The sequence below is a fragment of the Melanostigma gelatinosum genome (assembly GCF_949748355.1).
Source record: "Melanostigma gelatinosum genome assembly, chromosome: 10".
In the NCBI taxonomy this organism is placed as follows: Eukaryota; Metazoa; Chordata; class Actinopteri; order Perciformes; family Zoarcidae; genus Melanostigma; species Melanostigma gelatinosum.
Window position 1 is genome coordinate 25,979,969 of NC_136643.1, and position 11,885 is coordinate 25,991,853.

At 45.4% G+C, this 11,885-nt stretch overlaps 1 protein-coding gene across 1 annotated transcript in view; it reads right to left on the reverse strand.

The window, feature by feature from the left end:
* The window catches only part of lonrf2 (LON peptidase N-terminal domain and ring finger 2), a 15,970-nt gene extending 4,553 nt beyond the window's left edge, over positions 1 to 11,417 (reverse strand). The window contains exons 1-9 of the mRNA XM_079277441.1: positions 9,783 to 11,417; positions 7,663 to 7,781; positions 7,085 to 7,207; positions 4,969 to 5,124; positions 1,519 to 1,729; positions 1,193 to 1,283; positions 711 to 825; positions 232 to 353; positions 1 to 52 (exon numbers count right to left, since the gene is read on the reverse strand). The exon at positions 1 to 52 is cut by the window's left edge and continues 135 nt beyond it. Of these exons, the coding sequence (XP_079133567.1) occupies positions 1 to 52; positions 232 to 353; positions 711 to 825; positions 1,193 to 1,283; positions 1,519 to 1,729; positions 4,969 to 5,124; positions 7,085 to 7,207; positions 7,663 to 7,781; positions 9,783 to 10,467 (1,674 nt within the window). The 5' untranslated portion in view covers positions 10,468 to 11,417. The remainder of the gene's footprint in view (positions 53 to 231; positions 354 to 710; positions 826 to 1,192; positions 1,284 to 1,518; positions 1,730 to 4,968; positions 5,125 to 7,084; positions 7,208 to 7,662; positions 7,782 to 9,782) is intronic.
* Positions 11,418 to 11,885: the final 468 nt, after the last annotated feature.

Here is an 11,885-nt window from a genome sequence, read left to right on the forward strand (position 1 = left end):
GATGGTGGGGAACGCCATGGTGCACACGAAGATGGGAACTTCCTGGTTCAAGCTGCGAGAGACACAGTGAGGAGGCTGTTGAGACGCGTTGGTGGAAAGTTTAGAAATCAGAAAATAGAGCTTCTGTGCTGTGATGTTTGATTTTAGAGCGGTGTAGTGTTACACGAGGGGTTTAAATGATACCTTGTGCATTCAGATTATTCAGAGTGTGTGTGTGTGTATGAAATTAACTTGGACAGCTCCTTCATCTCCTCTTCGTGGATCTTCTTCCTCTCCGCCAGCTCGTCTCCTAGATAACGCTGCAGCACTGCCTCCATCAGCAGGGTCTTGCTGTAGCCCCTAGTGGCCAGATACTGCAATGACAGCACACACACACACACACACACACACACACACACACACGTTAGTGACAGACGAGATCTTCATTACCATGGTCTGAAAACAGAGAAAAATTGTGATCTTTAAAACGTCTGTTTTGTCAGACCAACAGTCCAATGATTACATTTCTAAATGTATAAAACTGAGAACAAATCTCACATTAAATACAGAAGAACCAGAAGCTTTTAGTTTCACTGACTTTAGACATCAATGAATAATAGAAAGTGAAGTCTCTGAACATACTAAGTGGACAAACGATGCATTGATTCTACTCCAACACGAACGATGTTATGAGCTTTGTGACGGAGCGGTAAAACGAGGTGTTCCTGCACCTCAGACAGGTTCTCTTTGCACAGAGGACAGTTGGAGTTGTGGTCGAGGCAGCGCTCCAGACACTTCAGGCAGAAGGTGTGTCCGCAGGGGGTGGCCACCGGCTCGTAGAACAATCTGGAGAACAGACGCAACAAATGACACAAAGCACTCTGAGGAACCTGAAAATGCTGCGGCTCCATTCCGTGAATAACATTCTGCAGCATCGTGTGTTATTATCGTGTATCAGTGTCTTGAGAAAGTGCAGTTCTTGTGTGTGTACTACAACTGTGTTTCTCACAGATTTTACGTTAACTTAAAAAATATCAGTCGTGCATTATTAAAAATAATGAAACTATGATAAGTTCAAATGTGAGTTTGATAAATCACATTTTATGTTCAATATTCCTATTTTCGATAAAAAACGTCGGCTGCTTGAAACAAATATCTTGCGGGGAGACGAGATCAGAGGAAGGTTTGAGGACTTTGTTGTGCGAGTGGTCACCTCATGCAGAGCGAACACTCCATGTCTCCGCTGTCCAACAGCTCCGCAGGGAACGAGCGTCCAACGAACAGCGACTGAACGCTGCTCTCGTCTGCACGGAGACATCAACACATGGTCATAGAGTTTAATCAGGACAACAACCACACTGTGAACATGCCATCATGCCACCCTACAAACACACATTAATCATTGTAAAAGCACAAATGATCGTAGTAGTAGTATTTTTAACTCAGTAAATTATTTAGAATTTATGGCAAGTAGGGACAAAATAATATTTCGTTCTTCATATGAAGTAATTCTCTCAGAATGAACTCGGATTGTCCTACTAGGTCGGGGCAGTTTGGAGGGAGTGTTGAAGATGTCAGAGGGTCCGTCCCCGCTGTGTTTCCTCTTGAGGCCACCAGGGGGCGCCGGCAGAGCAGCCAGGATGCCGGCCACACTCTTGGTGTTGCTCTCCACCGCAGAGAGAGACCCAGAGGAGAGTCTGCAGGACGACTTGTCCACCGGCGGACTCTTAGTCACGCTGAACTCTGAGTCCTGGACACAGACACACACACACACACCCACACACACACACACACACACACACACACACAAAGAAGGATGCGAGACGATTATGAAGGGATGATCATTTTGACGTCAGTGGAGAAAACATAGTCAGCAGAATGTGCTCACTGATTTCATGCCTTAACCCTCTGAACCCTAAAGCAGCTTTGGGGCGTTTTGCTCCCGTCACATTTTATTCTCTGTGGACTTGATTTTCACTTCAATGTAAAAGTTCTATGGAAACAGAACCATCATGACTAGAAGAAGAGAACTCGAACACGTCACAGAGAAACTCAAACACGTCACAGATAAACTCGAACACGTCACAGAGAAACTCAAACACGTCACAGAGAAACTCAAAAGAGAAAAACGCAAGTTGAATAACTTTTTAAACCAAAATTAGAAAACAATGGAATCTATGTACCCAACTTTTATCTAAGTGTCCCCAAGTGTTCATAATGTTGGGAAAAAAATAAAGGCTCGACGCGTTATATAAATATAAACTATTTACATGTTTACATTCTCCCCTCCCCTCCTCTCTCTGTTTCCGGTTGCGTGTGAGTGTGACTGTGAGTGTGACTGTGAGTGTGACTGTGACTGTGACTGTTACTGCGAGTGTGACTGTGAGTGCGACTGCGAGTGCGACTGCGAGTGTGACTGCGAGGTGCTGCTGGCTGTCGGAGAACAGGTGGGACATGACAAACTTTCTTTGGATGAATAAAGCCGTGGTTGTGTTTGTGACGAGCGAGGCGTATGTCCACAGCCTGATAGAGAGCTGCGTGTTTATCAGAGACAGCTTTGTGCAGGTATCTCCGCTAGCTCGGGACAGATCGAATGCTTTGAGTGTGGAGATGTAGGACACAGACGCTTCGCGTGTCCGCACAAGCAGCAGAGAAGCGTGGAAGCCCTTGCTGCGGACACGGCTGTTGTCGTGGCTTGCGAGGTCGCTGCTGGGACCGTAGCTGCTCTTTAGCGGCCGCGGCCGCGGGCGCTCTCGCGGCGAGTCCTGCTGCTGTAGCGGTGCTTCTTCATCTTCGTCCGATAACAATAATGACGATAAGGAGGATCAGGGCCAGTCTTACAACCAGCAGGCTTCTGTGGTGGCGCAGACCCTCACTACATCTGGCACCGAAGCACCACCACAGTCTGTAGAAGTTTGTGAAGAGGCAGCTACAGGTTCTGCAGGTGGAGATCTCACCATAGCCTTAGATGAAGCACAGAGTGTAGGGTCTGTGTCTAACAGTCTTGTGAAGGAGAGGACATGGAGTATGAGAGTGAATCAGATGTTGCATCTAATTCTGAAACGTGCATTAAAAGCACTGATCTGTATTCATTCGAGAAAATAAGCTCGTTTTTGGATGTAACTTACAAAAGATCTGCAAAAGTGAGTGATTATTTCAGTTCATACGATCTGTTGGGGCAGTGCAGAGACGGGTAGGTTTGGACCTTTTAGATGAACGAAAGCGCTTCCGTCTAAAGAAACGCATCACAACCCTGAGGAAAGTAAGGAAAGGTAAAAGGGTTACAAAAACTAAGACAGGTTAACATGATCATGTGTCACACGGCTTATTTCTGGTCTTGTCTCCTTCCATCCGCTGACCTTTCTATGCAGAGTCTTTAAACATCAATGGTGGGAGGGACAGGCAGATAACAGCATTAATACAGGAAGTTGTAAATCCTCTTTTTGCAAGAAACTCACACCATTCCATCAGATGAAGTAGACTGGGGTTTATGGTGGGAGGGCTCATGCACCCTGAGTCTTAGTGCCGGGGCAGCCGTGCTGTTTAGAACAGCAGCTAATGCAACCGTCCTGTCGGTCACTGAGGTGGTGAAGGGTCGTTTGCTGATGGTGAGGGCAGATAGAGAGCTCGCTTTACTGCTTCGTCAACATATATGCACCCAATCAGGGGCCAGAGAGAGCACGCTTCTTCACTACGCTGCAAAACGAACTGCAGAGCTGCCTTCAGGAGCAGCTGATCATCGGAGGGGATTTCAACTGCACTCTAGACTTCACTGGGGTTGGGTATCGTTTGGGTTTTGTCCGATACCGGTGCCTAAACGGTGCCTGAACCGATACTTTTTTCTTCAAATTGAACAATATATTAAGTGTTTAAAGTATACTATAAATATAAATAAATACAAAACACTTGGCTTCAAACTACAGCTTCAAACTTTTGAACTTCAAACTATGAACAATAGTCGTTTGCCAACCGCCACTACCCCTCAAAGAAGAAGAAAGTTTGGCGTGCCTGTGGATGTTGTGCTTATGAGCGCCAGCTGTTGTAAATTGTTTGATCGCATCTTTACTTTTATTGTGAAGAGCATGAAAACGGAAGTGATTTCACTGTGAAGAGACAGGAAGTAGCATGATACGTGCTTCTTCACGACAACAACGATGATGGTAAGTGAAAGCCTAACGTTAAATGTCGGGTGCAAGAGCGCGCTCTGTTCTCTGTAACAGTTGTTATACTGCACTTCCAGACAGAAAAGTATTCCGTTCAAAATCAGACGTGTGTTGGTCGTCAATTAGAAGCTCCACTTCAGCGCCAGCACAGATCTCCTTCCCTTTTTCTTTTTTTTATAAATCATGGCCGAAGCTTCGCCAGAATGATGGAGTGGTTTGTTTCTAAGCGCGCACAGCTCGTCCAGTGGTAATAATACTATGAGTGGCATGAATCCCATATTGGCACAGATTTTCGGTACCCAACTCTAGACTTCACCATAGACAGAAATAATGAGGAACCACACCCACAGTCAGCTCAGAGTCATCACACATTTAGATCTGTTGGACACATGGAGAATAAAACACCCACTAAACAGACAGTGCACCTGGTTAGAGTCAGTTCCAGGCTGAAGAGCAGCACAATCAGTCCAGTTGGGTTCAGCGATCACCACCTCGTCAGTTTAGGCTTGATAACCTCACCGGGTGAAAGGGTTAACTCCTTCTGGCATTTTAAACATAAACTTCTACAGGACACCACTTTTTGTTAGTTGTTATTCATCACACATGATGTGTTCAAAGACCGTCGGAAAGATGAAAATATGACGATATTGACGTTTATTTACAGCTTCCTTGCAGCTGTGATAAACGGTGTCGTTTTGGCGACTTTAAAGAAAACATGCTTTTCCATTCTGGTGTTCAGAGGGTTGTGTGGTCAAAGACAAAACGTCCTCACATGTCAGATGTCTCCTTGTGTCTCAGTGGGGTGTGTTAGTGTGTGTGTACTAACCTGCGAGGAGGAGCTGGGTTTCTGTGCGAGCGGCCTCAGGGTCCTGAGCAGGGCCGGAGGTTTGATGAGGCGGGTGGCCACCCCCCCCTGCAGCGGGTGCAGCGGCGTCGGCAGGTCCTGGTTCTCAAAGACCGAGGAGAACACCTCGCTGAGGACCTGCAGGAAGGAAACCAGACAACGTCAACAACAACACACACACACACACACACACACAGATAGGGGGGAATTCTCAGTTCGGTTCAATACGATACAGTGGTGTCACGGTTCAATGCAGCAAAAAAGCTTAAATGCCAAATTTGTTCTTACGTGGTGGGCTACAGAGAAGCCGCCTAAGCCCCGCCTCTTCACGTTTAGAATGCCACATATAGATAGTGACATATCTGCTGTATGTTATCCTTCCACATTTAATTCTCGATCACTACAGCCTTTTATGTAGATATTTATTTATTGTATTTTTTTTATTCATCATATTACTATTATTTTATTTTGGGGGGGGATTAGTAATGTAATACCGATCAGCAGCATTAACTACGGTACCACACTTTTATCTTATTGCTCTCTTGAGTGAAGCGGACTAAGAGTTTGGACTTCCACGCTTCAGGCGACATCCTGCCAGCAACGAGAGGTTTTCTTTCATTTCATTTTTCCAACTTGTGTGTGTTGCGTTTGTTGTAAACTAAATTAAAGGTAACCTGAATACAGTTAGATTGTATCGTTTCCTGTTAAAGGGAATTATTACGGTAACCCTCAAGTCACTAAAGGGAAATAGAAACAGCCCCACCTAGAACATGTGCACCAGCGCCACTGCGTATAACCATCTGACATAGCCCAGAGTTCAGCATCTTCATCTAGCACACGATAACTACCTTGGAGTGTTACAATAGCCAGTGTCATTTTATTCAATGTGTCCATCCGGGCAAATTGGTGGATCCAAATGTTATAAAAAAAACATATATGATGCAATTTCTTTGTAATCATCCAAAATAATGTTAAGTGTATGGTATTTGTCCAAGTAGGCCACTGACACGTTACGTGCGATGCATTGAGTGGGCAACGCGCCGTGTATTGAGTGGGCCGGTCTGACAGGAACTCCCGGGACACTTTTCCCCCCGTCCGCTCCTGTCTAACACACGGGTCACCACGTATGAGCGGTCAACCGCGCGAGCTACTGCAAAACTCCGGCGAGCTAATTATTTAGCCTTCCAATTTATTGCTATAAGAAGCTAAAGCTGCAGCGCCATGATTTGGGGAACTTCCAAAACCTGGCGTCAGAGCTGGAGACTCAATGAAGGCGTGTGCGTAACGTGACAGTGCGCGCTACACAGAGCAGGTTGACAAGTGTCTGTCAGAGTTTGACAAACGCGTTCCAGTCTTTGCTTTACTCGAGCCAGTCGCTACACTTACGTGCTGCACATTTGGGGAAGATATTGAGGTTGATTCACTTGCATCAAAAATGTCAACGCTGGTTCACCTGAACTCGTCTGGAGTGGAGGATGAGATTCTGACACTGAAGCTGACCTTCAGCTGAAGTCCAGGGCTCATGGACAGTTTCCTCACAGAGGAAAAGTCCCCAAACATGAGGACATGTGATACCTTAGACTGCATTATTCGGCTCTACTTATTCATGTGAGTCAGCCTTTTCCCACATGAAGAACATGAAGTCCAAACACCGTTCCACCACGACTGATGATCATATGAAGTCTGCTTGAGGCGGATACCAGCAGCTACTGTGCAACCCTGCTGATTCCATTCAGTGCAGTCATCAGAGTAAGGTGATGACCAACAATGTGCAGAATTATATTGTGCCATAAGGGTTCATGCAGTTATGCAAGGTACGCCAACATATATTGTAAATATAAAGTATACTATATACATATATATAAATAGATATTCAGCATTTTTAATGTAGATAGATCATTTTGACTTGGTCATTTTAAAAGTCGAAAAAGTGTGGGCACCCCTGCTCCAGTATTATTGAAACGTATAGTTGGGTTCGTAATGCGTACCGAACCGTGAGCCTCGTACCGAACGGTTCATTACGAATACGTGTGTTGTTCTACTTCTACAAAGAGATCTTCTCCTTGTTCAGAAGACGGAAGAAGAATAAGTGATTTACCTTCTGAGCCTCCAGTTTGACTTTGGTCCAGTTGGGTTTCAGCGCCACACACAACAAGTACTCCTGCAGGGCCTCGTCGTTCTGGCCCGCCTCGCTCAGCGCCGTCGCTTTAAGACAGTGAGCCTGAGATAAGCAACGCATTGTGTGATTAAAACATTCCTCAGTGAACAAACTCAAAAACGAATATTAAACATTTTAGTCGTGTTGTGTAGTTATTTAGACACATGTGGTTCTCTGGTCTAAACACTGATTTTATTTCAGTGTAACTGGTTTAAAACTACACATTCATTATTGTTATATTTGGTCAACAATGAAAAAAGGTTTTAAAGATTTAAAATTCTCATGCAAAATGTGTAAAAATCTAAAAAAACAGTTAGTTGCAGCACAGACATTATGTAATGTTAATTATTAATTTAGACACATGAATGCTGATCTGCACCATAAACAGCCGTTCCCTTTATTTTGAGTAGTATGTTGTGAACTCTCCTGGTCGAACAACTCTCTGATGCTTATGAACAGAACATCTGGGTGAGAACGAGCCGTAGAACAAAAACATCTGGTTTATCTCTGCGTCTCACCTTCGTCCACAGAGGTTTCATCCTGCACAGGATGTTGCCGTCCTGCACGGCCTGACTGAAGTTCCTCATCTCCATGTGCAACTCAGCCCGCTGACACAGCAGTCTGCCTGAAGAGGGCGCTGTAGACCCCACACACACACACACACACACACACACACACACACACACACACACAGGTCAGTGGACAGACCTCCATGTTTTCTAGGTCCATCAGAAGTAGGGCAACGATGTAACATGTAGCTAGAGACCTGTTTGAGTGTGAGAATGCTGTGAAGCTTATGTAGTGATAAGTGGCAGTGTTCAATTACCTGTATATATATATATAAATATATATATATGTATGTATATATATATATGATCTTGTTATACAACAGGCAGTGCATGGTCAGGTTTATGTGCCACCTTAATAAACTGGCACACACGGCATTATTTCCACCAGAGACTTTGATTACATGGGACTAGTGAAAGGTAATATACTGCATGTACTATTGTGTGTATTAAATACACACATCTGTGGAAAACTAGCAAAGCAACAGCAGGACAGTTGTGCAGAGGTTTGGATGCTCACTTCCCCTCACAGATATGTTTGAGTCGGAGCTGTTGGCCTCGTTTCCTCGTGTTCCTGGGTTTGCCCGTCCACTCCAGTAAACAAGCGTAAACCAGTTTGATCTCATGAAAACTGTCTGAACCAGTATTCGTGAGTGGAGGTTTGTTTTCTACAAAGTGCATGTGTTTTTAGCATAGCCTGTATGAACTGTGGACCAAGTCTCCGTGGAGTCACACACCGGTTCCTGAGGAACCGCCGTGAGGCTCAAAGAGTCTCCGGACGTCTCCGTCTTTGGCAGAAACGACACGTTCCAACTCTAAAAACGGTCCAAGAGGTGGATCGACCGCACGTTGGTACATAGAGAGTGAGAAGAAGCTGTACATGGAGGGGCTTAGGACCCAGGGGAATGTAGGTGAAGGAAAGAGGAAGTGACGGAACGGAAGACACGCCACACAAACAGCTGTTCACCGCTCGCTGGCCGGTCGGCCGGCTGGTTCTTTTGGCCGTTAATTAATTCTGCTTTAACGCGGAAAGAAAATACCGTGATATGCATTTCTGGTCATACCGCCCAGCCCTACAGGTCCCTACGTCACTTCCTGCTGTAAAACATACTGCAGTCTCTCCCTCAGTGTCCATCACTCCACCATTATATCACTTCCTTTGTGTAAGAGCAGCCATAAGACACGTGGCAGGGTTAACCACTGGGGGGGGGGGGGGTATTTAGGTTGGATAACAGCCGTAGTTGTGTTGACATCGTGAGCTCATTGCACTCATCCTACATCACAGACACACCACATGGCCTCCTGCTGCGTTTGTTTGGAAAACACTGACTGGCGGTGACGCAGCTGTGAAGACACTCTGTCCTCATTTCACCCTGAGTCCTCAAGACAGAAGGCATGACTCAATATTCATCTGGGGGGGGGGGGTGCATATGGTAACGTTCAAAATGAGTAGAAACATGAGACTGGAATGTATTTCTTTCAACACTTGCATCTCCACTTGATACATGCACGAACACCTCGGACCATCATTCTGATAATGTGGTGCAGCACCAGTTACCGTTGGCCGCCGTCACTTTTCACTGTTATCCAACACTTCACAAAGCTGCTTATAAAACACCAAAACTAAGGGGGAGGAGTCTATGCTCAACTCAGCCATTCACAGCTCAAGAATGGACACCATGCATGATGTAAGCATTTAAATAAGAGCTTTTTATGGAAATAATGGGGACCCCCAAATAACAACCAGAGCTAGACCCCTTCTCTCACAGCTGCTCTGTGCAGAAGCACTGCCGCACTGGAATAGAAAGAAGGGTATGTGAATGTGCCACTGCAGAGCAGCAGATCAGTGTGTGTGCTGCTTAGGTAAGCGGCACAGGAGTCTGGTGCAGTCTCTGACCTCAGTGCAATGCTAAAATAGGTGGCCCCCTATGGGCGACACCAGGGAACTACACTGAAAAGTAGGTCACGTGTGCAAAACAAAACTTTAGTTTGGGATGAAAACACACAGAAAAGGTGAATAAATAAAACTGTTTTTTGTTGTTGTTGCATACATGAAGTGTGTGTCTTCTTACCCAGATCCACGGCAGCGTTGTACTTCTCCAAAGCATCCGAGAGGTGCTGGTTTTTCCACAGAACCTCTCCCTCGATCCAGAACTTCCTGGCTCTGCTCTCAGTGGCGAACAGTTTGTCCAGCAGGCCGCTGAGAACCACGTCTAGTCTCCGTCCGTGTGGCAGTCCTCTGTCCTTTTGGTTCAACATCTGCTTGCATTGCGAGCAATCGTTCACGGACGAGTTGGAGTCGGAGTTGTCGTCCAAGCAGCTTTTGCAGAAAGTGTGTCCGCACTCCACGGTCGTGGGCTCGTGGAGGAGACGTTTGCAGAGGCGACAGGAAAACAAGTCCAACGCGTCGTCCTCTCCACATTCTCCGTCACTTTCGACCCCATCTTCTCCGCCACTGCTGATGCTGCTGCTGCTTTTACCGTACCCGTTGGAGGTCCCGAGCTCTTTCTCGCGGAGAGTCCGGGCGATGGTTTCCACCAAGATCGGAAGCTCCTCCGGGAGCAGTTTTCCAAGGCTTGCCGCCGTGCAGTACGAGTCCAGCGCCTCGGAGATCCGCCCAGCTCTGGTCAGAGAGTCGGCCTTCCTCAGAGACAACCTCCTGTCCGGCTGCTGGAGGTCTGCGAGCTGCGAGCTGTAGATCTCCACAGCCAGGTCAAAGTCTCCAGCACGGTTGGCCTCCTCTGCCACCTCCAGCATGTCGCTGCAGACCTCCAGGACTCCAGGGCTGCTGGACAGCGGGTGGACGGACAGCTCGTCCCGGTGAGACCTTACTTCGGTCTCCGTCTTCTTCTTTGTAAGGGGGGGGGGGGGAAGATCTAGATACCTAACCGGAGACGAGGCTCACTCAAAGTCTGGCTCTCACTGCTAGCCATTTCAGAAGTAGGTCATTCCGAGTCAGACGACCCAAACCCGGATAAAATGGTACGTCTTCCTGCTGCTGTCAGGCTGCACAACCAGCTGAAGACTACAAATCTGTGCAATATAAATACACTGAGCAATACGACAAGTATTCTGTCTGTATATATAATATTTGTTCCTATTTTATGACTTACTTATAATTGTTTTGATCTTGTTTTTTTACTATGTCTCTTGTTTGCACTACCCACTATGCTGCTGTAATACTGTCAATTTAATAATCTTTAATAATAAAGGAATATCTTATCTAAAGCCCCACAAACAGCCACCCTTTTACCTGTAAACAACGTCTCTCTGAGGAAGCAGGTCGGTGTTACATACTAAACGTTCCGCCTCGTCAGCCACGCCCTCTCTTTCACCTTTTTAACAGCACAGACCCGATAACGTCTCTCGGCTATAGAAACCAGATAATATCACTTATTACGAGAGCACAATAAACATATACATTTCCTACAGCAACGTTTCCGGTCAGCCGAAGAGGTGCGGTGGTTAAAGTCCTCCGTCAGTAATAAGAAGCTTATCATTTTCCATTTGGTCCAACGTGTTTACTCGGGTCTTTTGGCTTTTAGGCTTTAATATATCCACAAATATCTAAAATGTAAGATCCACAAACTCTCTCCAAAAACCGATGTCCCCTAAAAAAAGAAAACCGTATATTATAACGACTCCATTCGCCATTGCTTCTCCTTCAACGACGAGCAGCGCCCGACGAAAATAAAGCATTCGCACTGGAGCTCTCCATCTTGGTCCTCTTGCCTGTTCGCTTCAGGAGGCTAAAAGGTTCCGCGTGCGTCGTTCGGAATTGGGCGTCACTTGACGCGCGAGGCGGGCTCCCATTGGCCCGTTAACTGGCTCGCTTACATAACGCTATAAAATATATTGTATAACTTCTCAGAAGGCAACAGTGGTGGACTAGTCGTCTCCGAGTTAAAACAAGCTCAAACTTGTTATTTTTTAAATAATACGTGATAATAAGTAATATCATGTATATATATATATGTATATATATATAAATAATATTATAATAATATAATAAATAATACGTGATAACACATGATATCATATATATAAATAATACATAATAATAAAAATTATAATAATATAATAAATAATACGTGATAACACATGACATCATATATATAAATAATACATAATAATAATAAATAATACGTGACATCACAGTAAAAAGTGTTCTCTTT